Genomic DNA, 21,608 nt, shown 5'->3' on the forward strand with positions numbered 1-21,608 from the left:
CATATCCCGCATACCCGAACGAGTGGGATAGAGACACCTGTCAAGCGTGCGTTAGCTTGCACCATTTCCTTGGTGCAGCGGTTGCGGGTAACGGTGGGGTTGCAGCGAATGCAACACTGCAACTGCAGATATGCTGAAGAATGCCTGTAAGCGGGTATGTTTATGTAGGCATGTGCCGGTTGCTCCTCCAGAGAGGACGACTACATATTGACGAGCAAAACTAACGTCCTTAGCTACATATACGAATTCAAACTAACCATGCAATGGAGACTCGCCTACGCTTTCCAAGATATCATGTCTCCCTGCGCCCCCTCTTCTCATTCATCCATCCCCTCACTTGGCGCCAATCAGCCAGAAAGTTTACGGGGACTTATGTAGCGTGATATGGATCCAAGAGACTGTGTTGAGGTAGATAAGAGGTGGCCTTGGTACCGACCGGGTGGTTCAAGCCTCCATGCCCCTTACTTGTCTTTTGTTGGTTGCAAACTTCTAGAAGACCCAAAGAACCTCGGCCGTCAAGTATAGCAACGAAGCTCTATTCAGAAGTGTTCATTCTTCTTTTCAGATACTTGTCGAAACTGGCAACATGCGCGTTGCTGTTATCGGAGGCGGCCCCTCTGGCCTTGTCCAGCTCAAAACACTAGCAACCGCTCATCACTATTTCCCATCAACGGAACCTTTTGAGCTAAAGCTCTTTGAGTCCTACGACAAGCTTGGTGGTGTTTTCCTGCATCACGTTTATGAGGATGCCGAGCTCGTCTCCTCCAAATTTCTCACCAGCTTCTCTGACTTCCGTCCCCGTCCCGAAGACGGTGACTTCCTCTCTTCCGGGCGCTACAGGGAGTATCTAGAGGATTACACCACACATTTCAACTTATGGCCATACATTCATCTCAGCACTCGCGTCACAGGCGTCAGGAGGGGAGATGTGAGTGAACATGTCGTCACTTACATGGGACCCGATGGTAAGGAGATTGAATGGGAGTGTGACGCCATCGCCATTTGCTCAGGCGTCCACTCAAAAGCTCATATCCCCAATATCCCTGGTATTGAGAATGTCCCCGAAGTGATTCATTCACAAGACTTCAAGAAGCGTGAGCAATTTGGCACAGGCAAGACCGTCATGGTTTTGGGTAGCGGCGAGACTGGCTGTGATATGTGCTACCTCGCCATCACATCCCCTACTGAGAGAGTCGTTTTCTGCCATCGTGATGGCTGGATTGGTGCTCCCAAGAGAGCTCCAGGGCAGCGATTCCTGCCATGGCTGCGCGGAGACCAAGACTACGACACACCGCAACTACCCATCGATGTCAGCCAAGTTACTCTTTTCGACACCATGTATGTCCATCCTATGGTTCGAGACACCATGATTGTTTGGGATTATTACCATTTCCTTGCTCTACCTGCCGGATGCTGGATTTGTGGCGGTTCGAAATATGGTGTCGATCAGTATGTTGGTCAGATCTTTAGTGATCGTTTCCACGCCTCGCGATGTAAGTCATCCTCAACCTTGAAATTGCATGAGCATAGCTAACGCCGTCCCAGTATTCTGGAACAAGGCTTGGCAGCGAGTCCAGAATAACATCTCTACGCCATGGCGTCCGACCAAGTGGACATTGGCTACCCGTATCCGCCGGTTCTTCTTCAACACGGCCATCATCCCGGCCAAGCGCACCATCGACGTTGCCCCTTTTCCCTCTCATATTACTCCAGACGGCGTCGCCCACTTCCCTGACAACGGCCGCCCTGAGGCTCAGCGCATCCAAGAGTCCATCGTCAAGCCTGATATGATTATCTTTGCAACTGGCTATGTCCCCCACTTCCCCTTCCTCAACACCGAACATAATGCCGGTCGCCGTCCTTATCCCGTCTCCCACGATGCCGACGTCCGTCAGGTCTGGTCTTCTAACGACCCTACCATCGGCTTCATCGGCTTCGTGCGCCCCGGTTTTGGTGCCATTCCTCCTCTCGCTGAAATGCAATCTATGCTTTTCGTCACCCATCTCCTCAGACGCATCTCCCGCCCGCTCCTCAAGGATGACGAGTGGCACTACCGTGTGATCCACTCTCCCAGCGCCCGTGTCACCTACGGCGTCGAGCACGACAGCTATGCCTACCAGCTCGCCAAGGACTTGGACATGGCCCCTTCATTTACTGATATCCTCCGTATCTCCCTCCACACACCACGCGGCTGGCGACTGCCCTACATCTGGGCAGGCGGTGCCAGCTTCAACGCCAAGTTCCGCCTGGTTGGGCCCTGGAAGTTTGACGGCGCCGCCGAGATCCTCACAGGTGAGCTGTGGGAGACCATTTCTCGCCGCTCAGGACTCTTTGGCAACATTCCCATGGTTATCGTCCCTGTCATATATCTTGGCGCCATCAACCTGTTCTACTTCATCTACGCCCTTTTCTGGGGAACTCTAGCCAGTATCGGGCTTGCCAAGGCCCCAGTCCCACGCAATGATGTCAAGAGAAGGTTTGAGGAGTTGGCTCAAATTGAACACATGAAGATGAAGCAGGAGGCTGCGATGGCAGGAGATGTCAAGGTAAAGATAATGAATTAAGGAGACTCTATGTCCTGCGTATGGGACCCTGGGTAGTGATGACAATGGAAACATGTGGGGGGGGATAAATTTGCATATCATACATCGCCATGTCGAATGCGAACAATTCGCATGGCCGAGGCGCCGGAAGCTGGAGCTATTTGTCACTATTTTCTACGGCTTGTTATCTTCGTTTTGAAGAGAGTACCTTCTTTTTATCTCGATGTTAGGTTTCGACTTTCTTTGACCGTGGGGGTTGAGTTTTGATCGGGGCAATTATCAAGCAACCCGTTCTGATTATTGAACACCCAAAGTGGCTGAATCCCATCCTCTCAACTCTGACCTTATTTTCCAACCATAACTCGAACCTTTCTAAACCATATTTGATCCTAATTAACCCTAACCCTTAACCAATTTCTTGCAGAAAATAGACGCCCTTTTAGGAGATCTTTGGTATCTCTGCGCCATGAAAAGAGTGCTGTGCCACTAAGAAGGGTGCTCAATAGTCAGAATGGGGTTCTTGATAATCTAGCCGACTTTTATCCTCAAAACCTATCTTTAATTCCATGCGACTATGATTACTATTGGCCTTTGAGCTTTCCTCAGGGTAGAGGAACTTTGCTGCCCTGTTAAAGTTGAGGACGTACGTTTCAGGGGTCGCCCCCAGCCCTGGCAGGCCAGGAAGTGGTGCTGGCGGCTGGGGTTACCCCTTGCGCAGATGGCGAATGAACAACAGATTCCTTGGCACCGGCTATGCCGGACATTGCTTTCGTTGCTTTTCTTGGTGGGAGCAACAGTGCCATGGGTTGTTAGATGAATAGCAGCGGACATTGTGATTCAGGCAATCAGCGCTAGAATTTCTATCCCGGCCTCAACCGACAACCAAGCAAGCGCCACAACTCTAAGGAGCCATACCTTATCCTGTTAATTGGTCACACAATGCATGCAGTGAGCGATGAAGCAACGCCTCTGATCAGCGAATAGTGGAACACGAATATGATGAACAAAAGATTCAAGATAATTCATTGGCCTTTGCAGAGACCTTCTTTTGGGCCTGCCTCGTGTATCTACCCTGTCAAGTAGCTCTACCAATTGACTCTTTACTGCCCTCCTCTGTAACCCAGATATTGCTTTGCATCTTAGTTCTCGGCTCTAGTGGTATATCACTATTATCACTTCGTGATGGGGACGGTGCTCGTGGCGATCGGGGGAAGGTATCATGGCGGAACCCGCTGTTGTTATATGCCAAGTTGGACCCAGATTGGGCGTACGAGGATGGCACATTGGACTTGTTCTTGTTAAAGAAGAATCCGTATATCGATCGACTTAGGGCGAGGTTCGCGCCAACGATGCCCAGGTACAACTCGAGGTTGGACCAGATGGCCGTGATGGCATAGACCCCTAGGAAAAGCGGCTGTCAGTACTAGTTATCGAAACACAGAGGGTTCCAGCTTACAACTGAGGTCTGATGTTTTAATGCCCAGAGAAGCTGCGCGTGCAATGCCAAAGCCGGTAGCACTGTCGATCATGCATGTCAGTAACTTCGAGGCTGGACCGTGCCGCCATGCAGGGACCTACATCAAACCAAGGCTCATCAAGGCCCAGACGGAGATCTTCGTCTTCAAGGGAAGTCGAACTTTCCAGATGACAAGCATGGGTAGCAGGGAGCAAATGATGTCGGTGACGATGGAGTACGCTGCCCAAGATGTGTCAGCCGCCGATTAGTCTGTCTCTCGACGCAAGACATACCGATGGTCAAATAGATGGCGTAGATGCGAACCCGTGCATCCCAGCATTTCCCGGAACCTGTCCAGTACGCTTCCACGGGGTTGCATTCAGCGAGAAGAATGATGATGCATCCGAAGTTGGTGACAACCAAGCCCGCCATGACCGCCCAAGCGGACCATCTCAACCCCCTCGAGTTCTTGATCCGTAGCAGTAGCAGCAGAATAGAGACTTTTAGGAGACAGATGCTGGCGAAGAGTAAAATCTGGGCGACCCATCCGAGCATATTGTTTCGTACGTAATTCTCCTTGGAGATGTACCATCTGTGTCGGCCGTTTCCAATGCTGATCTGGGCGACCTGGGTTGCATATCGAGCGATTCCGAGAAAGGTGACAATGATCATGGTGTAGTCGTCCCATTCTAGAACTCGTAGGGCTGATCGTACCCAAACGCGCAAGCCTGTCGTGATGATGACAAGCGCGATCAGCACACTAGAGACTCCGAGCAGTATGGGACCGACATTTTCGTCCGGTGGTAGTGGATCTGGGGGCGTTACAGCCGACATGCGTACTGTAGTGATTGCAGAAGGTAGCGGATGATCGCAGAAGAGGGAATAAGAAAGGAATGGACCAACAATGTCGAGCCAATGCTGTAGTTAAGTAAGAGTGCACTGTACACCTATCCCACTCACACGCCGCATATTACAAAACGGAAACCCAGTTACCAGGCCAGAAAAGGCATCTGAACATTTCAGCGGCGATGCCGACCTAGCCATGTTTTCCCCCAGCCGTCAAGTTGTCTCCTCCTCCACCCGATGAGGCAATAGGGCTAGTGTCTGGCATCTGGGACAATTCTGCAGCCGCGGCCGTCCCAACTGATTGCGGGGGAGGATTGCTATCTGAGTGCTCGTCAGGCTTTTCTGCAAGGGCAAGGGCCCTTGTTTGTGGACTGAATGCAGGGGGTTTAGTGATGCCTTGTGGCGGCCTCCGCGGGTATGCCTGGAATATCTAGAGTGTCTCGCAGCGAAGAGAGCTTACCAATCGCTTGGTCTTTCACATTCCCAAGACTTTCTATCTACTTGATCTGGGATCTGTATTAGCGAAAGGATCGAACGACCTGTCTATCCTACATGGCTCATGCGCAGGTTCATCCCATCAACGACTTGGCCGCGTCAGAGGCATTTTCTCGCACGCAGGGGTCCCGAAGCGAGGAATAAGGTTTGCAACGGTTAGCATGGAATGCGACATAGTGCCTGTTGCTATCAATGTAAAGAAGCTTTTGACAGGGATCATGATTCGCCGTGACGGCCCGTTCCAAACCCCAAAGAACGAAATCGCCGGGCCTTTGCAGATACGAAAGGAAGGTGTCTTGGCTACCTTACCCCTATTCGACCAAGTCCGGCACTCGTCCCGCTCGTGGCCTCACGTCAAGGGACAAGTGTATCATCCGCTAATTGTCAACTAACAGAATCCAATTTCCCTGCATGCGTCGTCAGAGCCTTCCAGCTGCCCAGAGAAGACATGATTCCGGATGAACCGCAGACTCTACAGGGGCTCCGCAACCCGTTACAAATACGTGCTTCTTCCACTTCTACTTTCTTCGCCCCCACGACAGGCAAGTCTTGAATAAACTTTTCCATTGTCGGATCAACCCCTCTTCGGTTGCAGCCATGCTTGTCAAGTCGTATTTGTGGGTTGGCTTCTCTGCAGCTGCTCTCGCAGCCCGGCCTCAGCAGCAGGCATACGATTATGTGAGTCCAAAACCTGCCTTAGCCCACCTGCAGCATCTGCACCTGAGACGCAGGTGGCAAAAGTGACACGTCTGGCTAATACTTGTGGCTTACAGATCGTTGTCGGAGGCGGCACTGCGGGAGTGGCTGTTGCCGCTCGACTGAGTGAAGGCCTACCCTCATCCAGTATCCTCCTCGTCGAGGCTGGCCCCGCTGCCTGGGATGAGCCCAAGATCAACATCCCAGGCATGAAAGGTTCAACCCTGGCGACCAAATACGACTGGAATTTCACGACAGTTCCACAGTCTGGTGCCAATGACCGCGTCTTCCCCGTGAACCGTGGCAAGGTCCTCGGTGGCAGCTCTGCCCTCAATCTGATGACCTACGACCGGGCTGCTGCGGCAGAGTACGACAGCTGGGAGGCCCTGGGCAATCCTGGATGGAACTGGAAGACCATGATCAAGGCCATGATGAAATCTGAGACCTTTACCGGCAAGAACACCGACACATACGGCTCTGCGGGTGTTGGTGATAGTGGTCCTGTGCAGGCTGTCATCAACCGGCTCATTCCCGACCAGCAGGAGACTTGGATCCCCACTATGAACAAGCTTGGAGTCAAGACCAACCTCGAGTCCCTGGGCGGAAACCCCATTGGTGTCATGTACCAGCCGAGCAGCATTGACCCAACAAGCTACAAGCGATCCTACAGCGCCAACGCATATATCAAGATCGCTGGACCCAACCTGCGAATCCTCACGAACACCGCTGTGGCCAAGGTGAACCTGGTAAAGAGTGGCAAGCAGCAGATTGCTACTGGCATCACTCTTCAGGACGGGACCGTCATCAGGGCGCGCCGAGAGGTCGTCCTGTCAGCCGGATCAGTTCAAAGCCCTGGATTGTTGGAACAGTCTGGCATCGGCAGCAAGTCCGTTCTCTCCGCCGCAGGCATCAAGCAGATCATCGACCTTCCGGGTGTCGGCGAGAACCTCCAGGACCATCTCCGTGTCATGAGCTCGTACCAGCTCAAGCAGGAGTTCCTTTCCTTCGACATCCTCCGCAGCAACCCTGTCGTGGCCGCTGCCGAGTTGGCCCTTTGGAATGCCGGCAAGCCCTCTCTGTATGACTACACTGGCAGTGGGTATACCTTTACAACATGGAAGCAGGCTCTTGGTAGTGACCAAAACCTTGTCGCTCTGGCCAAGGAAGCCGCTGGTAAGGATGCCAGCAAGGTGGACAAGAAGAAGCTCGAGTTCCTGAGCAACCCTTCAATTCCTCAACTGGAAGTCATCTTCTCGGATGGGTACACTGGTGTCAAGGGTTACCCAGCTAGTACATCACCCCTCTTTGGAAAGGGCTTCTTCTCCCTCATCGCCGTTATCATGCACCCTCTCAGCCGCGGTAGCATCCACATCAACCCATCCGACCCAGCTGGAAAGCCTGTCATCAACCCCAACTACCTCAGCAACGCTCACGACCTGGAAGCCGTCACTCAAGCCGTCAAGTACTGCCGCAAGATCGCCACTACAGAGCCAATGCGGTCGGTGTGGGAGAGTGAGTACGAGCCTGGCCTGGACGACGTCAAGACGGACGAGCAGTTCAGGGACTATGCCCGGAGGACGACGCTCAGCATCTTCCACCCTGTTGGAACGTGCTCCATGCTTCCCAAGGCCGATGGCGGTGTTGTCGACCCCAAGCTCAAGGTTTATGGTACCAAGAATCTCCGAGTTGTTGATGCGAGTGTCATTCCTCTGTTGATTTCTGCCCATATCCAGACGGCTGTCTACGGCATCGCGGAGAATGCGGCGAGACTGATTATTGCAGAGGCCAGGGGTTATTAATTAGCAACGTATACCGACTAGGGCCATACACTGTTGTTGCGTTTAGAATTAAGTACATATTATAATAACACATTACTTTCTTCAGTTGACTGTTGAGGCTCGCGAAACTCACATTCCACAACGCCTTGAACTCGGCGGACAAAACTCCTCTGTAAAACTCATACGTAGTATAGCGAGTATCTCTGGACGTTGCAACCACAAATCCGTGTTCACTGGAGCTCATTATTCCTGTCTTTTCCAGCAATGTGATCGCTGGAAAAATCTACACCACTTTGACGATTGGAGGAGCAATCTCCGTCTGACGCGCCTTGAGACGCGTCTCGCGGGCGAGCGGGCTTACCTTTTTCGGTAAAGCCGCTGTGACAGTTTTCTGGAACCACGTGAGCGACAAACAGGTACATGCATGCGCCACACTCCCGTCCTTACCCTACACTTAGGATTTTTTATCGAAAGCACAAGTTATTAATCTGCACAGTGGCCTTCTTGCGACTCTATAATAACTGCTGGCCGTCAGAATGCGTTCTGATTACTTTGATGTGTCTCAACTCAGTTCCCTCGTTTCATGAGGACCCCAATCGCAGACGTGGCATGTACGATGCTTTGTGTTTCTCTATTGTGAAGGATTCGGCGTCGAAATAACGCGACCTGCCGCGCTTGACCAACCAATAACCTGACAAGCAACCCATTTCTCAAAATTGAGTAAGAAAGTACTGCCTGATGACCCCCCATTTCAAGACAAACGCCTATTTCTTCAATTGCGCACGCCCTTCTGTTTTACATTCAGACAGAACGAGGATGGAAAGGCCATTCATTGGAGCGCATCAACGCAGTTTTAGTGGGACGTGCAGTCTCGGCTAATGAATCAACCTGCGCTAGATCAAAGGTACGCTGGGTCTCGGAATTTATGTGCCAGAGCCAAGTATAGCTAATTGCGCCAAGGTACTCGCTCCACGCTTCTCCGTCGACCACGCAAGATTGCGCGAATATTTCCTCTAGCAAGCGATGGAGGCTGACCTGCCAGTATATCTTATCGATAGGCGTTATCTCAAGACCGCGCGAAAAAAAAGATTCAAGGACAAAAAGAAAACTTGCTGGTGGATTCAAACCACCTCCGATGGACGAACAGGGAATCGAACCCTGGACCACTCCCAGTTGCTGGGATCGCAGGACGAATCATGCTAAGGGAGTATTATACCACTAAACCATTCGCCCGATTGAGTTGTTGTCCGATGTTCTCAATTCGGCCCATGATTCCGATTGGGTGTGGATGGCCGTCGGGGACAATGGTCGAGTTGACAGGAGAAGCGATTGTTTCAGATGAGATATCCCAACAAGACATCTAACTAGTGCTAAAAGATGCAATTCTTTGTCCTTATATTATTTCCTAAAGAATATCCATCTCCTTCTTTTTGCCCCTGCTTCTTTAGCACTACCATCCGTTGACTTATCCTCCTTCTGTTCCTCTCTAGGACTTGATATGCCTGAGCTTGGCACTGTGATCCCAGTTGATCCAACTGACTCGCTTGTGGCTGAGTTTGTGAGGGGCGCTTGCAATGTTCCATCGGCACTCGATGGAGATGCTTCCACATCCTCGTCTCGTTGTCGGGCAGTGGCTTTCCCTTCACTCTTTCGAGACATCATGGGTAAATGCCCAAAGACCACTGCTCCCTTTTCATCAAGATCCGCCAAGTGCACTGGTGTCATACCATGAGGGACCGTGCGAGGCCATGACTTCTTGACAAAGAACTGCACTGGGCCATGGCAGCCCTGGGTTTCATTATTGGTTGTCTTTGCAGCCACTTTGTTGATGCACTCCGTCAAGCAGTTGCAGGGCCTGAAGGGGTGGCTAAAAGAGGCCCAGACAATCTTTTTGGCCATCTCACCTTGTTTCAGACCCGGATCCATTCTCAGAAGGCGCTTTTCGTACAACATCTGCAGGGTCGAAATGGAAGCCGCCATATAGTCTTTTCCTTCGGGTAAAGACTTCCAGCCCTGACACAAGCTCTGAGGCTGATCAGGGCGAATCAAATCACCAAACCCGTTGCCGAAGATGGTGGTGACGCCAACTGAGGGCATAAAATCGATCCAGCCGTGACCCCATGATTTCAGATGTTGAACCCGAGGAAGAATGGGACCAAGTGGAGTGACAACATCTAGAACATCGAAGCCAACAATCTCGCGGCGGGGGTCTAGAGACTGAGAGATCCTTATTCCCTCCTGCGAGGCGGTTGTGGACTGCCTATCAATCAGGAGCTCGATAGAATGAAGTACCTCCTTGACACGCGTCCCGAATGTGGCATACTGTACCTCTGGCGTACCCGTTGGCCCTCGTCGCTTGTCGACAATGTAGATGTTCAAGTCGAGATTGTCCCAGCTCTTCAAAGTCCTGAGGGCTGCTTGTCGACCTGTGACCCCATCCCACTTGTCCTTGAGCTGGCTTGGATCGAATACCCAGTCATAAGTGGAATCAGGATCGTTCTCGTCGAGATGCAGAGATATCCTAACAAGTTGGAGCAACGCAGAAGCACCGTCGACGAGCCATGTACGGCGGCTTGTTACATCATAAAAAGCAATGGGTTGAGTTCCAACCCACTTGAGAAGGCTGGGGTAGTCCTTTCCGCGCTGGAGCCAAAATGGTTGCTCCTTGGAATTGATCTTCATGCTAACACCGCCCACCACGTCAACCCCAGCCTCAAGGTATAGTCTGTCAATAACAATTGAGCCTGACGGTTTTTGGAGTCCAGATGATTTCACGCCATGATTTGCCAATGCGCCTCCTGCTACCAGTTAATATAACCGACAAATAGATCTGTGGCATTCCGGTTTCACTTACCGCACAGGTCTGTCGCTGCTGCACACCACCCGATAACATGTCGTTTTTCTTCCAACGTTCGAAGAGAAATACCCTCCAAATTCACACTATCCAACTCATCCAGCCTGGGCTCAATATATGAAATCCTTTCGTCGGCTTTATTACTAATAAGAAGATGCCAGACGATGATATCGGCAGCCGCAAGAGTAGCGACGGCAAGCATGTTGAACCCTTTCATGATGATTCTTTGGTCCCATCGAACGACCTGATTGGACCCGATAATGGTGGCTATTTCAGCCAAGGACATTTCCAAGCCCGTCTTGGGGATAGATCGCTTGAGGATTGGAAACCCTGAGATTAGGACTGGGCCGCAAAATAGACTGCCCCAGCAGAGACCGAGTTTCAGAGACGGGTCTTCGGTGCCTACAAACTCGCATCTAATATCGCAAGATGCAGTTGTCTTTCTTATCCCGGTTCCCCTATCTCGGGGAAGTATCTGGAGGCCGCGGACACGAGGGATGTAACTCACCACGCGCCCGTTCATAGATGATGGCCGCAAAGCTGAGACCAACCAGGAAAGCTGCTCGCCTATCTCGGAAACAAAGTGAAGGCCCCCAACCGCTGTGAGGGAGAAGGATGATTCCGGATTAATGATGGCACTGAGACTTTTGAGACCTCGCTGGTGCTGATCCCCAAGGGGCTGTGCTGTCTGATCTAAGGCAGAATTAGAACCAAGAAAACAAACATGGCATTCTGAACTTGCGTGAACATTCTTGGCCTTCAGGAAGTGATACTAGCTCTTGTAAGAGAGTGATGAGAGGTTGTCCAGATTCAGGCCACGTTTGATTCATATAATCCACTACTGTCAAAGCCTGTGCCTCATCCCATGCACCGACCAAGCAGCGTATCTTGAGAAGGGCCTCTTTGAAAGGAACATTGGCTCCCAAGTCACGGAAGAAACGAACAGGGTTCCAGTTGACGTTGAATGTCATGGCCACCATGGGGGATCGTTGCTGTCTTCTGTTTTTAGAAGGGTATCCTCGAGCCCGCAACTCTCTCCGAATGGTTTTTCCGATTCCTGCTGCAAGATTTTCGTCTCCGAAGGACAATTGATCATGCTGAAGGATCTTGGCTAACAGCCAACGATATGAATCCGACTGTTGAACAAACTCCATGTATTGGGCTGATGGCGACATTTCAATAGCAGGCACTGGCTGGACGCCGCTCACCCAATTAAGGATCGCGTCGCTGGGGTTGTTGGATTGTTTGGAGCTTGGCAACCCGTCGTTACCCAGTAAATCTTGGTCCATCCGATTGGATGTCATCTCAGATGGAGAAGAGGCTAGCAGTTGAACGATTTGTCTGTGATCCGACAAGTCAACTTGAGTTAATTTGTCATCTTCATGCTTGAACTTACTTCCTGTGTCGTTTGACTATGGCCCCTGCCTCTAACCCGCAAGCACTTAGGGACTCGTCTTGCAGTCTACATGCAAACTCCTTCACTGCACTGCCAAGGTAGTCTACAGCCATGCTCTTGCTGCATGTGCTGCCAAGATTGCTCTTGACACCCTGGACGAGCTGTTGAACAAAATGTTGCTCGGTTGGCTCCGCCGAGCCATCCCAGGCAGAATCGACAGAACTCGTGGTGTCTGCGTCAGAGTCATCGTGGAAGGGCGGTCCCATTTGTGTTGACCCGGACTTTTTAAACCGATGAGAAAGTTGAGCCTTGAGAGAAGAGCGAGTCAGGTGGGATTCTTTTCGCTTATCTCCTTCCAATTTCTTGGTAGTTGCAGGCTCTTCTGTATCATCCGGTTGAGATCCAAACTGGTGATCTTTTGTCGTAGGTAGGACATAGCCTGTATCGAGAGGGTCTTTGGACATCTTGGGACGAGTTGATCCAGGGCCCAAAGGTGCAAGTCTCCGAGTGTTTTCGAATCTGCGAGAGAGGAGGGTGTGAGATTCAAGGCCCGAGATTGACGAAGTCGTGGGAGATGTTTCGGCTTTAGTCCCCGGAGTGGCTGTTGGAAAACCAGTGAAGGTGAACCCGGAGGATGCAAGCCCGGACTCCCGCTGTTGGGTTCCTTGATCAAGACCCTGGCAACTGCAGTCTCATGAGCATCTCAATGATTTCACTGCACCACAGATGACTTACCATGCTGAACAGTAGAGCAGCGACACAGAGTTGGGCTTGAATTGCTTGTCGCAGGTTATGCTATCAGACGTCTCAGAGATTAATACAAATACCCCGGGTTATAGTCAAACTAGAAAACAGGCTTTCTAGAGCAGTGGGAGATGCTAGTATGTGTATGACGTACCAGTATAACTGAGAATATTGCTGGTGTCTCCATGGCTCTGTTGGCATTACTGCAGGCACCGATTGATTCAGGTAAGGCTGGACTGGTTGTACACTCGCGTCACCCCAGCTCGGGGTAATCTCTGGCATCTTCCAGAGCTCATGTGAATAATCGACGAGGCCAGCTGGGGGCGGGGATGTATGCATCATGGAATTGCTAACCTCCATTTGCGAATACTGCATCGGTGAGCTTGGCATTTGGGAGTACGGCATTGGAGAAAAAGACATGGCCGGGCTAGCACCCAGGACAATAAGATTAGCTAGTCCTACACCGTGAGTTGAACAATTCAACACCTACCTCGCGGGCGGCGGCTGTGCGGCTTGTCCCTGAGCCGGCTCATGCTGCTTTTTAGATCTTCGGCCCATTCTGGATCTTTGAATGGCGAGCTGAAGACAAAGACTAGAAAGGTTATGGAGTTTGCAAAGTAAATGAACTTGAGTGAGGAACGAGAGAGGGGTTTTCTTGGTTCTGCAGCAGGAATGCCTAATGAGGCTGTAGCGTGGCTCAGCTGCGCCTCTTTGTTATGGGGAGGCAACGGAGTGTGTGAAGTTGGACGCAATTGGCTGGAGATGATGCATCACGCTACCTATGGTGCACCCAGTAAAGAGGGATCGAGCGAGAAATGAGGCAGTGCCCCGGATTTCTTGCCTGTTCCTTGATTATCAACATATTCTGCGTAGGGATGATGGCCCCAATGGTGCGATGAAGCTTTAGATGTGCAACTCTCACTACCTAAGCGAAGAAAGTCAAAGATGACATTACCAAGCTTGACCTGTCACAAGTTCAAGTTTTAATGCTAGATATCTGCATAACGTAGGCCACCTAGTAATTGGACGCCCAGCCTCAGCGTTTATGTAGGTTTTCCTCCTATGAAGATATCATTATCTCGATCTGTGATTGGAGGTTTTTGACCCCTCACTAATGGTTTCCAACCTCACGGCTCCTAGGCAGCTTCGAGATTCGTTGACCGGGCCGAACCTTATTTCAACTACAATTAAAGGGCATGGGAACAGCTGCTTGCCAAGTTGTTCCCGCAATGCAAATTGGACACGGGCTACTCGTAGCTCGCTTGTTAATGAGGGATAGAAATTGATGGGGTGAGTAGGCTCTCATAACCCGAGGATCAGCAACATTCAGGTAGGGAGCAACGAAGAAACCACAGACGGGGCCGCTCTTGTATGGGTCGGCAATAATACAGGTTGAGAATGTAAATTAATGGAATAGAAGGAAGCCAACATAGCCCATAAATGCACAGTAGAAAAACGCAATGGAAAATATCTCCAAACGGTAGGCTTGGGGAAAAATTGTCTGCAGAAAGGCCGTGCCTAGATGTCCATTCTGACTGTCAGTGAAAAAGCTTCCCAAATCCTGAATCTCACTGTCAGTCAGAGTAATACTGGGAAATGTCTCTCCCTCATTTGAATGACCCAAGTCTTGCCTTGCAGCGGACCTGAGATCCCGTCTCTTTTTACCTTCTCTCAACAACACGCTTGTTGGCTTCCACATCCGCTCGGTTACTCCTTTCAGTGTTCTGTCTGAGCCGTCAGGGGGATATATCGCCATGAGAAACTTCTTATCTCCCTTGGAAAGAACGAGATTGGGCTCAAGACACGTGATCATGCTATGAGTGTCACCCTTACGGACGCTGTAGTGCATAATGGACTTCGGATCATAGGGCATCAGGGCAAATATTCCCTCTTTCGCTATACGCACTTGCGTCTCGAATTCATCATGAGTCCATCCCATTCGCTTCTCGATGACTTGATGGTTCCAATTGATTGTGCAGTCAGGGTGACAGTGCGCGTGCTTCAGACCCAAGGCATGGCCAAACTCGTGCAAAATTTTGCTTTGCCTTCGGTCTATGTCCTTCTGGAGGGGGCCACCCGGGCGGCTCAGTGACATTTGAAGCCGCAAAGTTGGTACATTACGGGGAACAGTGGTAGCCATGTACCCGTCGGTTGACTCAGAGCTCGTTGTCACCGCGACTCGGATGTCGGATAGGGTAGAGTCACCGTCTTGAAGGAACTTGAACCGGATACCCATCTTGATTGTGTTGTAATGCTCATTTATGAGGTTGATGATGATGTTCTTCTCCTCATTTGTTCCGTTGAGTAAGGATACCGTAAGAACTCGCTTATTCAAAGGCCAGAACCAGTCATGATCGTGGTAATCAGTGGATGGAGACTTGCCCCAATCGTAAGTTGGGTACTCGATAGGAAGGGAATCTCCCTGGAGTCTCAGACCGTCTGTCATCGAAGATGTAACCTCCGTGGTACTTGGTGCGGGGATTGTCTAGTCGCCTGTTTCAGCAACGGTCAGAAATCGCCTAGCAATGAACATGGAGAAATGAGGCAAAAGACTGATTTATACACTACCAAGATAAGCTGATGCGGAGCCGAACGAGAATTAGCAATAAGAACGGACGTCTCATAACGGTGAACAATTCCAGACATCACATTTGCCCGCCACACCCGTAGCACTGCCCGAATCATATAGTGCATGTCAGGGGTTAGTCATTGGGTGGACAATATGTGAACAAAACAAAAAGAATGGTGTGGGAGGTTCCCTTTGAGGAACAACTTCACTCGTATTTGTGTAGGCATTGGGTGTTGGAAGACAAAGAAGACAGACAAACAATAGAGATACACACAAAGAAATTAATATCCTGAGCCTATCTCGGTATTACTTGTTCACCTATTTACAACTGAAAGCCAGCCACAGTAGCAGACGAAAGAGCTTTGAATACGATATTGACACCGTATGAGATTCAACGGCGCTTGATACAGTCAAATAAATTGATATCTCGTTATGAGTGAAATTCCTGAATCATACCTATACATGTGCCACGGAAGATATTCACACAATGGCAGACAGTATCGCATGGCAGCAATCATATATAATAGTGCTAATAGCAAAGAGGAATCTCAAAAAAATGCCAAGAATCAGGTTTATCCCGAATGATGATGTTATTTCCAGGCTCACCGCTTCGGTTCCATCCACCATAACCCCTCAGTTATGCTTATCATGATAGTGTAAGCATAGCTTTTGGATGATGGTATCCGTAACGCTAAAGCCTAACCGATGGGCGAGTTTGGTGTTATGGGCCGATTTGCGACTCTGGGCTTCATTCATGATTGGCGCCCACCACTGTCAGACTGTACATGTCAGACTATAGCATGCCGAAAGAGGGAGGAGTCTGACAGTCTGGGTGCGACATCCGATATTTATCAACGGAAGGATTCGAGTTCGGAAAACTCGGACAAGACGAGGGGCTCGTGTTATAAATTGAAGGTTTACCGTCCCTTTTGTCATAGGCTCAAACACCAATGTCATTCTGCACCAAGGCCACCTTCTGTGATGCCTTTTCCTGATCACGCATTTGAGCTTCAAGGGGGGTGCAGATGCAAAGCAGTGAGATTCAAGGCCTCTGTGCCTCCCTTCGAGGACCGTCCTCTCAGTCCGTACAAGACTCCAGGTGTTGAACTTCCTGATTCAGTTCAACCTCGATTTCCCATGTCTGTTGTCTGTCATTGCGGTGGCTGTCGTGCTGCAACAGCTCAGATAGGTGTCTATGGAATGCCCACTCATGCTCCGACTGTTAGCATCTCCATCATGGCTCCCGAGACTGGATCGGACGGTAAAACGACTACACCGGTTTCTGGCGACGAGCGGACATGGACACCTTGGGCTTCGATGAGTTCCAATTTTTCGGCTGATGAAGCGTCACCTCTAAAACGTTACGAATCTTCGCCGAGCCGATGGCGGTACTTTTGCGGAGTGTGCGGTTCGCCCATTGGATATGAAGTCGACCCTACCAGCCTCCCGGCTGAACTCAACTGGCCTCATGTGGTGCTTCTCTGGACTGGGGCACTGGACCGCTCTGTTCTAGAGAATGACTGGGTTCGCCCGGACCACATAATGTTTACCTCGTTTGGAATCCCGGTATGTAGAAATTCGCTCAAGGCATGTGAAGATTGGCGGTTGACCTTCCATCTAGTGGGTTCGCGAGGAGGTCAAGAACGGTATCCAAGGTGCTCAAGAGCATCCATTCGTTCTCGTCGACCAGCCAATGGGCAAGGAATCCATTGAGAAACTTCTTCCCTTGGTTCGTGGGACTGGAATCCATGACGAAGTCACCATTTGGGAATGAGGATATGAAGCTGAATGCTGAGGGACGAGCCTAAGTTTTGCAATTACGTACTTCCCTTTCGAAAGAGAGAAGTATAACAATTCAAGTATCAAGAACCAGTTTTTGAATAACGCTATTTATGTAACGTAGCATCTGAAAGTCAAAGCGGTGGTGTTGACGGGGGTTGCTTGAATCCAATTGAATTAACTTTGAGAAACAATGATTCTGGAACATGTGGATCAAACATGGTTGTAATGTTAGAAGAAGTGCACTAGCAAAGTTAATTATATAAAGAAGACGTAAGAAGCAAAGAACAGAACTTCATGCGCAAATAAAAAAGAGGAGTTGACTAAAAAAAACAGGGGTGATCAAATTTGTGCAACCAACCCCCTGTACCCTACATCCTTCTGATGGAGCACCAGAACAGATCTAGAACACCAATGATCAGTCAAGCAGCATGGCCTCGCATTTCTAGAACTACGCTGAATTAGGTAGGCCATCTAGAAACCCGCATGTCTCTTGGATGTTCAAAAATTGGTGATTAATATCACTTTCCAATGGCTGTCTTCTCACTGCCTCCTCACACGAGCACGCGGTCCATGCGCCCATCACTTCGGCTCTTCTCTGTAAGGGCCCGAGCCATCGGGATGATTCCAGCTGCAGGTTCACCCTCAAGGGTCTTTTCAATGAAACCAAATTTCCGGTAAAGGAATGAGCCGTCCTTGCTTGCATCTACGTACAGCTCGGCACCATTTTCGTCTGCAAGATCGCAACCCCATTTCATGAGCATTGAGCCGGCACCTCGTCTTTGATACTCGGGATGTGTGACGAGAGTATCAAGATCTAAAAACAGTCAGCATCGCTTCCCTTAGCGAAATAAAGAAACTCCCACAGTAATGCGTTGTCTTCCCAGCCATCACTTGCTGTCTTGAGTTCTCCAGACTTTGAATGAAATCCTCGATCGCTTGGAGAGGCATGTCCGGGTTCCAAGCGGGATATCGAGGTCCTCGCTCCTCCTGCGTAGCCGTGTCCCATTTCGCAAAGGCAGCTATCCGCGGCCGACCCCGGTGATCCTTTGAACTGGGATCGATAACTTTGATATAGTGCTGGTAGGTCTTATTGACAAGATCCTCGCGGTTGGCCTCATCCCACCACTTGCGCACGCCTGGAGTATCGGGCCACAAGTATCGCACCCCGGGGTCTGTGAACCCGGCGTACCATAACTCAGTAAGCGCAGGAACGTCTTCCAGAGTTGCTTTCTCTAGCACCAAAGCGTTCGACGCCATGTTGACAAATTGCACCGTTCACAGTCGAAGGAGTGTTGCTCTGACGGTGATGCGACAGAATCAAGGTCGTTTAAAAAGGGGGAGCAGTTTGTCCGAGTTCGGCGAATTGACGCATACTTGGAGCGACACTACTAACAATAATGGATCCTTCTAAGGTGCCGAGCCACGTCACATATGACTCTTTCTTAGCAGACAGCGGAGATTTTTTCAAGCCTCATCCTTCGCTTCGGTACAATCACCTCCTACCTTCCTCTTGAAGAAAGCTTCGGGACGTAAACGAGGGTGATAAGGGATGTGACAACTGTGGTGTGCATGCGCCGCAGACTGAGCTGATGAATGAAGGTTTGAGTTTGGTTTGCAAAGCAAAACTGGCCATGGAACTAACGCGAAAAGCCTGAATGGGTAAAGCAAGGGCCCAGGGGGGCATTTCGTTTGATTTAGCGCGTCTCGCATTGACGGCACATGCAGAGAGATGCATATGTCTGTTGGTTAACGACGTGTCGCTGGTAAGCGGGAGTTACATTATCACGTATCTCTCCCTTGTCATTAAGACCCTGAACCCAGCAACCGGGGAGCAGCAAGGACCGCCCGGTGGACGCTGCGGCAGATCTATCACCAGTCTGGAAGCTGGATTAAGGTCCATCTGCCGGGATGGCCCTGTCACGGGCGGATCGGGGGCCTGTCGATCCCGCCTGAGCCGAGACGCTTCAGTTGAGCGGATGTGCGGTGGGCCGTTACGGTTAATTTTTGCGATTGGACGGCATGTGCCTGTCAGTGTCAAGGTTAAAGGAGGCACGTTCTTGGCTATCACACGGTGCTCGTACCCTGGTGCTTGGGGGTTGTTTTCCCGGTTGTCTGGATTGCGAAAAGTGGTGGTTCGTCTTTTTCAGCAGAGATATTTCTGTGGCTGGCGGATGATTGACCAACAGGCGAAAAGGCCTGCCATCCCTTGAATTATTCTGTGGCTTCAAATCTCCGCTGCCAACGCTGCGAGTTTGCAACTTGATGCGCCCACACGATGATTCTGCCTCGCGAGCATGAGACGCCCTTCAACAAGGCGCCGTTGATACGGGCCGTGACGGCTCTACTCATGGTCATTTCGATTCTATCTGCCATTACCCGTTTGGTGACCAGAATGGCAACGGCGGGCAACCTCAAGCTGGACGACATACTTGTTGGCGCCTCCACGGTTGGTTCTAGACTTCTTTTTTGTTGGTTGTCGCTTGCTGACTGCAGAAGATCATGGCTATTGCGCAGTCGATCGCCGTCATTATCCAGGGTGCCAACGGACTGGGGAAGATGCAAGGCCTGTCCGCCGATCAGGTCTCGTCAATCTTGAAGGTACGGAGAATTATGAAGCATCACCGACTCGAGAGTCAAAGCGCTAACAAGACATGTCTGCATCACAGGCGCAATACACATCGGACGTACTATTCATTCTCACTTTGCTCTTGGCAAAGATCTCGGCCACGAGGACCATCTGGGGTATGGCTCCTCGAAAGCGTCGAGGCTTGATCTGGGCCACCGAAGGCATGATTGGTGCCTGGGCACTATCATCGATAGCAGCTTCATTTTTCCAATGCTCTATCCCGGAGCCTTGGGACTACGTGGAAGGCCAGTGCTTCAATCGGGTACGTCGCATATTCTGATGGAAGAGACTGCATCTAATGACTGCTACAGTACGCCTTCTGGGTCTACGTTGATGCTTTGAACATCATCACCGACCTCGCAATCACTTCAATTCTTGTCGACATGTTCATCCACTTAAAGACATCGGTCGCCAAGAAGACGTTGGTCATTGGCGTTTTTGGGTGCCGCACATTGTAAGCAGCCTCATTCTTGGCAAAAGCACAATACTGACAAAGGATGTAAAGCATCATTCCTCCTATCATCTGCCACATGTACTACTACAAGGCTGCGACCGAATCCAACAATCCCATCTTTGACATGTGGCCGCCGACCATCATAACCCAAGTCATTCTGTGCTTGAGCGTCATGGCTACGTGTATTCCCTACCTCAAGCCATTCCTCGACAGTCTGGAATCGGGACAGATGATTGCAGGAGACCTTCGTGGAGCGAGCAGCAAGGGAAGCAACAGTAGAAGCAGAAGCGGACCAAGTGGCTACGCCTCAGCTTCGGCCCACACGACCCGTCCTCGAGACAAGTCCGCAAGGGGAATAATGTCGGTCGCTGACATGGCTTCAAATGCTTCTTATCGGAGACAGAATTACGAAATGATGGATATGGGCAAGTCTCGCGACCGGGGAAACCAGGCTACTGTTACGGCAGCTTCTGAGGCCAATGGCTCGTGGGACCGTCATAGTCAGACAAGCCAGACGGTGCTTGTCGAGCAGAGCTGGACAGTGGATGTACACAGGGAGCGTAGTGGCACCACAGGTGCTTGATCGAGATTTAATATACATAAAATCGACAGCTTGTGGAGAGCCCATTAATTTTCAAGACATGTCTCAGACAAACAGACCCAAAACTCTCAAATTAGAGAACTACCCATCAAGACTTGTACTGCAGCTTCTTCCTTGGGCTCGCAAAGATAATGTCGCAGTGTCAAAGAGCAACACGGACACTCTCAGTGGACCGCAAGAAACGGGGGCATTAATTGCGCGGACAGCGCGGATCATTAGATCAATGTGGAACAATCTCCTCCCCGGGAAAAGTCAAAATTGATGCAGGCAAGGAATATTCTGCTCGCATCGTACGAGGGCCACAGGGTGTCACTCCCGGTGACAGGGGTTTCCCGTCCACCTAAGCCGACGCGTTCCCACTACCGCTGCTACTATTCCCCGATCGATTCTGTTATCCATGGGGTTTGTCACGGACCTCGGTGATCATATGCGGGCCCGTAGCGATACGACATCTGTCAGTAATTTCTCGCCAGCCCACAAGTCGCATTACATCTCCAGATGTCTCGATCTAACGAGGTCCATCCCTGGAGTTTGTGCATGGACATAGTGCACGGTATATCTACAAGGCAGCAAACGATCCTGGCAGGGGAGAGGGTCGCACCGATGTAGCAGGGATCGGCTCGGCTCCTGGTGGATGAGGCAACATCTCTCCCTTCGGGTGACCCAGCATTTCTCGGGTGAGCCCAGGGGTCGAGTCGTCCAACGGCCAACCGTTCTCGTCGTATCCTGCAGAGGAAACCGACGAGAAGCAGCGTTGGCCGAAAGTGA

At 50.7% G+C, this 21,608-nt stretch overlaps 8 protein-coding genes across 8 annotated transcripts; 4 read left to right on the forward strand and 4 right to left on the reverse strand.

The window, feature by feature from the left end:
- Nucleotides 1-586: 586 nt before the first annotated feature.
- Nucleotides 587-2,564, forward strand: NECHADRAFT_45267 (uncharacterized protein; the record flags this gene model as incomplete). The annotated part of the gene is made up of 2 exons (XM_003049200.1): nucleotides 587-1,493; nucleotides 1,546-2,564. 2 exons carry the CDS (start codon nucleotides 587-589, stop codon nucleotides 2,562-2,564), a joined length of 1,926 nt encoding a protein of 641 aa, XP_003049246.1.
- Nucleotides 2,565-3,618: 1,054 nt separating this feature from the next.
- On the reverse strand, nucleotides 3,619-4,833 carry NECHADRAFT_45504 (uncharacterized protein; the record flags this gene model as incomplete). The annotated part of the gene is made up of 4 exons (XM_003049447.1): nucleotides 3,619-3,944; nucleotides 4,000-4,084; nucleotides 4,282-4,688; nucleotides 4,761-4,833. The coding sequence occupies 4 exons, from the start codon at nucleotides 4,831-4,833 to the stop codon at nucleotides 3,619-3,621; spliced, it is 891 nt and encodes a 296-aa protein (XP_003049493.1).
- Nucleotides 4,834-5,937: 1,104 nt separating this feature from the next.
- NECHADRAFT_95080 (uncharacterized protein) lies at nucleotides 5,938-7,835 on the forward strand (the record flags this gene model as incomplete). The annotated part of the gene is made up of 2 exons (XM_003049201.1): nucleotides 5,938-6,018; nucleotides 6,114-7,835. The coding sequence occupies 2 exons, from the start codon at nucleotides 5,938-5,940 to the stop codon at nucleotides 7,833-7,835; spliced, it is 1,803 nt and encodes a 600-aa protein (XP_003049247.1).
- Nucleotides 7,836-9,212: 1,377 nt separating this feature from the next.
- NECHADRAFT_82916 (uncharacterized protein) lies at nucleotides 9,213-13,366 on the reverse strand (the record flags this gene model as incomplete). Its single annotated transcript, XM_003049448.1, has 7 exons — nucleotides 9,213-10,612; nucleotides 10,669-11,361; nucleotides 11,393-12,009; nucleotides 12,065-12,748; nucleotides 12,800-12,859; nucleotides 12,963-13,235; nucleotides 13,299-13,366. The coding sequence occupies 7 exons, from the start codon at nucleotides 13,364-13,366 to the stop codon at nucleotides 9,213-9,215; spliced, it is 3,795 nt and encodes a 1,264-aa protein (XP_003049494.1).
- An 847-nt stretch (nucleotides 13,367-14,213) lies between these two features.
- NECHADRAFT_82917 (uncharacterized protein) lies at nucleotides 14,214-15,254 on the reverse strand (the record flags this gene model as incomplete). The annotated part of the gene is made up of 1 exon (XM_003049449.1): nucleotides 14,214-15,254. The coding sequence occupies one exon, from the start codon at nucleotides 15,252-15,254 to the stop codon at nucleotides 14,214-14,216; it is 1,041 nt and encodes a 346-aa protein (XP_003049495.1).
- Nucleotides 15,255-16,613: 1,359 nt separating this feature from the next.
- Nucleotides 16,614-17,151, forward strand: NECHADRAFT_82918 (uncharacterized protein; the record flags this gene model as incomplete). Its single annotated transcript, XM_003049202.1, has 2 exons — nucleotides 16,614-16,943; nucleotides 16,999-17,151. The coding sequence occupies 2 exons, from the start codon at nucleotides 16,614-16,616 to the stop codon at nucleotides 17,149-17,151; spliced, it is 483 nt and encodes a 160-aa protein (XP_003049248.1).
- Nucleotides 17,152-17,640: 489 nt separating this feature from the next.
- Nucleotides 17,641-18,429, reverse strand: NECHADRAFT_73792 (uncharacterized protein). The gene is made up of 2 exons (XM_003049450.1): nucleotides 18,023-18,429; nucleotides 17,641-17,973 (listed from the first exon to the last, which is right to left on the reverse strand). The coding sequence occupies exons 1-2, from the start codon at nucleotides 18,414-18,416 to the stop codon at nucleotides 17,711-17,713; spliced, it is 657 nt and encodes a 218-aa protein (XP_003049496.1). The 5' UTR covers nucleotides 18,417-18,429; the 3' UTR covers nucleotides 17,641-17,710.
- Nucleotides 18,430-19,434: 1,005 nt separating this feature from the next.
- Nucleotides 19,435-20,822, forward strand: NECHADRAFT_82920 (uncharacterized protein; the record flags this gene model as incomplete). The annotated part of the gene is made up of 5 exons (XM_003049203.1): nucleotides 19,435-19,605; nucleotides 19,653-19,757; nucleotides 19,826-20,047; nucleotides 20,097-20,239; nucleotides 20,291-20,822. 5 exons carry the CDS (start codon nucleotides 19,435-19,437, stop codon nucleotides 20,820-20,822), a joined length of 1,173 nt encoding a protein of 390 aa, XP_003049249.1.
- Nucleotides 20,823-21,608: the final 786 nt, after the last annotated feature.

The sequence above is a fragment of the Fusarium vanettenii genome (genome assembly GCF_000151355.1).
Source record: "Fusarium vanettenii 77-13-4 chromosome 7 genomic scaffold NECHAsca_9_chr7_10_0, whole genome shotgun sequence".
Classification (NCBI taxonomy): Eukaryota; Fungi; Ascomycota; class Sordariomycetes; order Hypocreales; family Nectriaceae; genus Fusarium; species Fusarium vanettenii.

Coding starts and splice junctions, on each gene's coding strand:
- NECHADRAFT_73792 (XM_003049450.1), bottom strand. CDS start 18,416: ATGGCGTCGAACGCTTTGGTGCTAGAGAAAGCAACTCTGGAAGACGTT. Junction 17,974..18,022: donor TGGGAAGACAACGCATTACT/GTGGGAGTTTCT, acceptor GACTGTTTTTAG/ATCTTGATACTCTCGTCACA.